At 41.3% G+C, this 373-nt stretch overlaps 1 protein-coding gene across 1 annotated transcript in view; it reads left to right on the top strand.

The window, feature by feature from the left end:
* Positions 1-373, top strand: part of LOC119593494 — a 3,354-nt gene that overhangs the window by 2,498 nt on the left and 483 nt on the right. Inside the window, exon 5 of the mRNA XM_037942443.1 lies at positions 230-329. Within this exon, the coding sequence (XP_037798371.1) occupies positions 230-329 (100 nt within the window). The remainder of the gene's footprint in view (positions 1-229; positions 330-373) is intronic.

Genomic DNA, 373 nt, shown 5'->3' with positions numbered 1-373 from the left:
GTCTATTCTTAGGAAATTCTACACAACTATTGCCTGCAAAACTATATTTGCATACAAACTCTTCTGGTATATATGTGTCCGTGTATTCGTACATGCATGTATGCTTATCTAGGACTTCCGAGTCCTTAGATATTCACAAACAAAAAAATATTTATATAGCCATGCTTTCTCTAAGACCTTATTGCTTGTAATTTCTTAACATATGTTGCACGTGGCTCCTTTCTTGCAGTGGCAACAGCTGGACGGGGTCGAGTTTGTGTCTTTATCCCAACACTGACCAAGACACTGGCTCCCAGGGCCAGGTCTTGAACTACGGCATCTACCCTGATGTGAGTTGTTGAGCTAGCTAGTACTAGCTGTACTAGTTGTCTCA

Source organism: Penaeus monodon, chromosome 32 (genome assembly GCF_015228065.2).
Source record: "Penaeus monodon isolate SGIC_2016 chromosome 32, NSTDA_Pmon_1, whole genome shotgun sequence".
NCBI lineage: Eukaryota > Metazoa > Arthropoda > Malacostraca > Decapoda > Penaeidae > Penaeus > Penaeus monodon.
The sequence above is the reverse complement of the archived record's forward strand: the minus strand, read 5'-3'. Positions and strand labels throughout refer to the sequence as shown.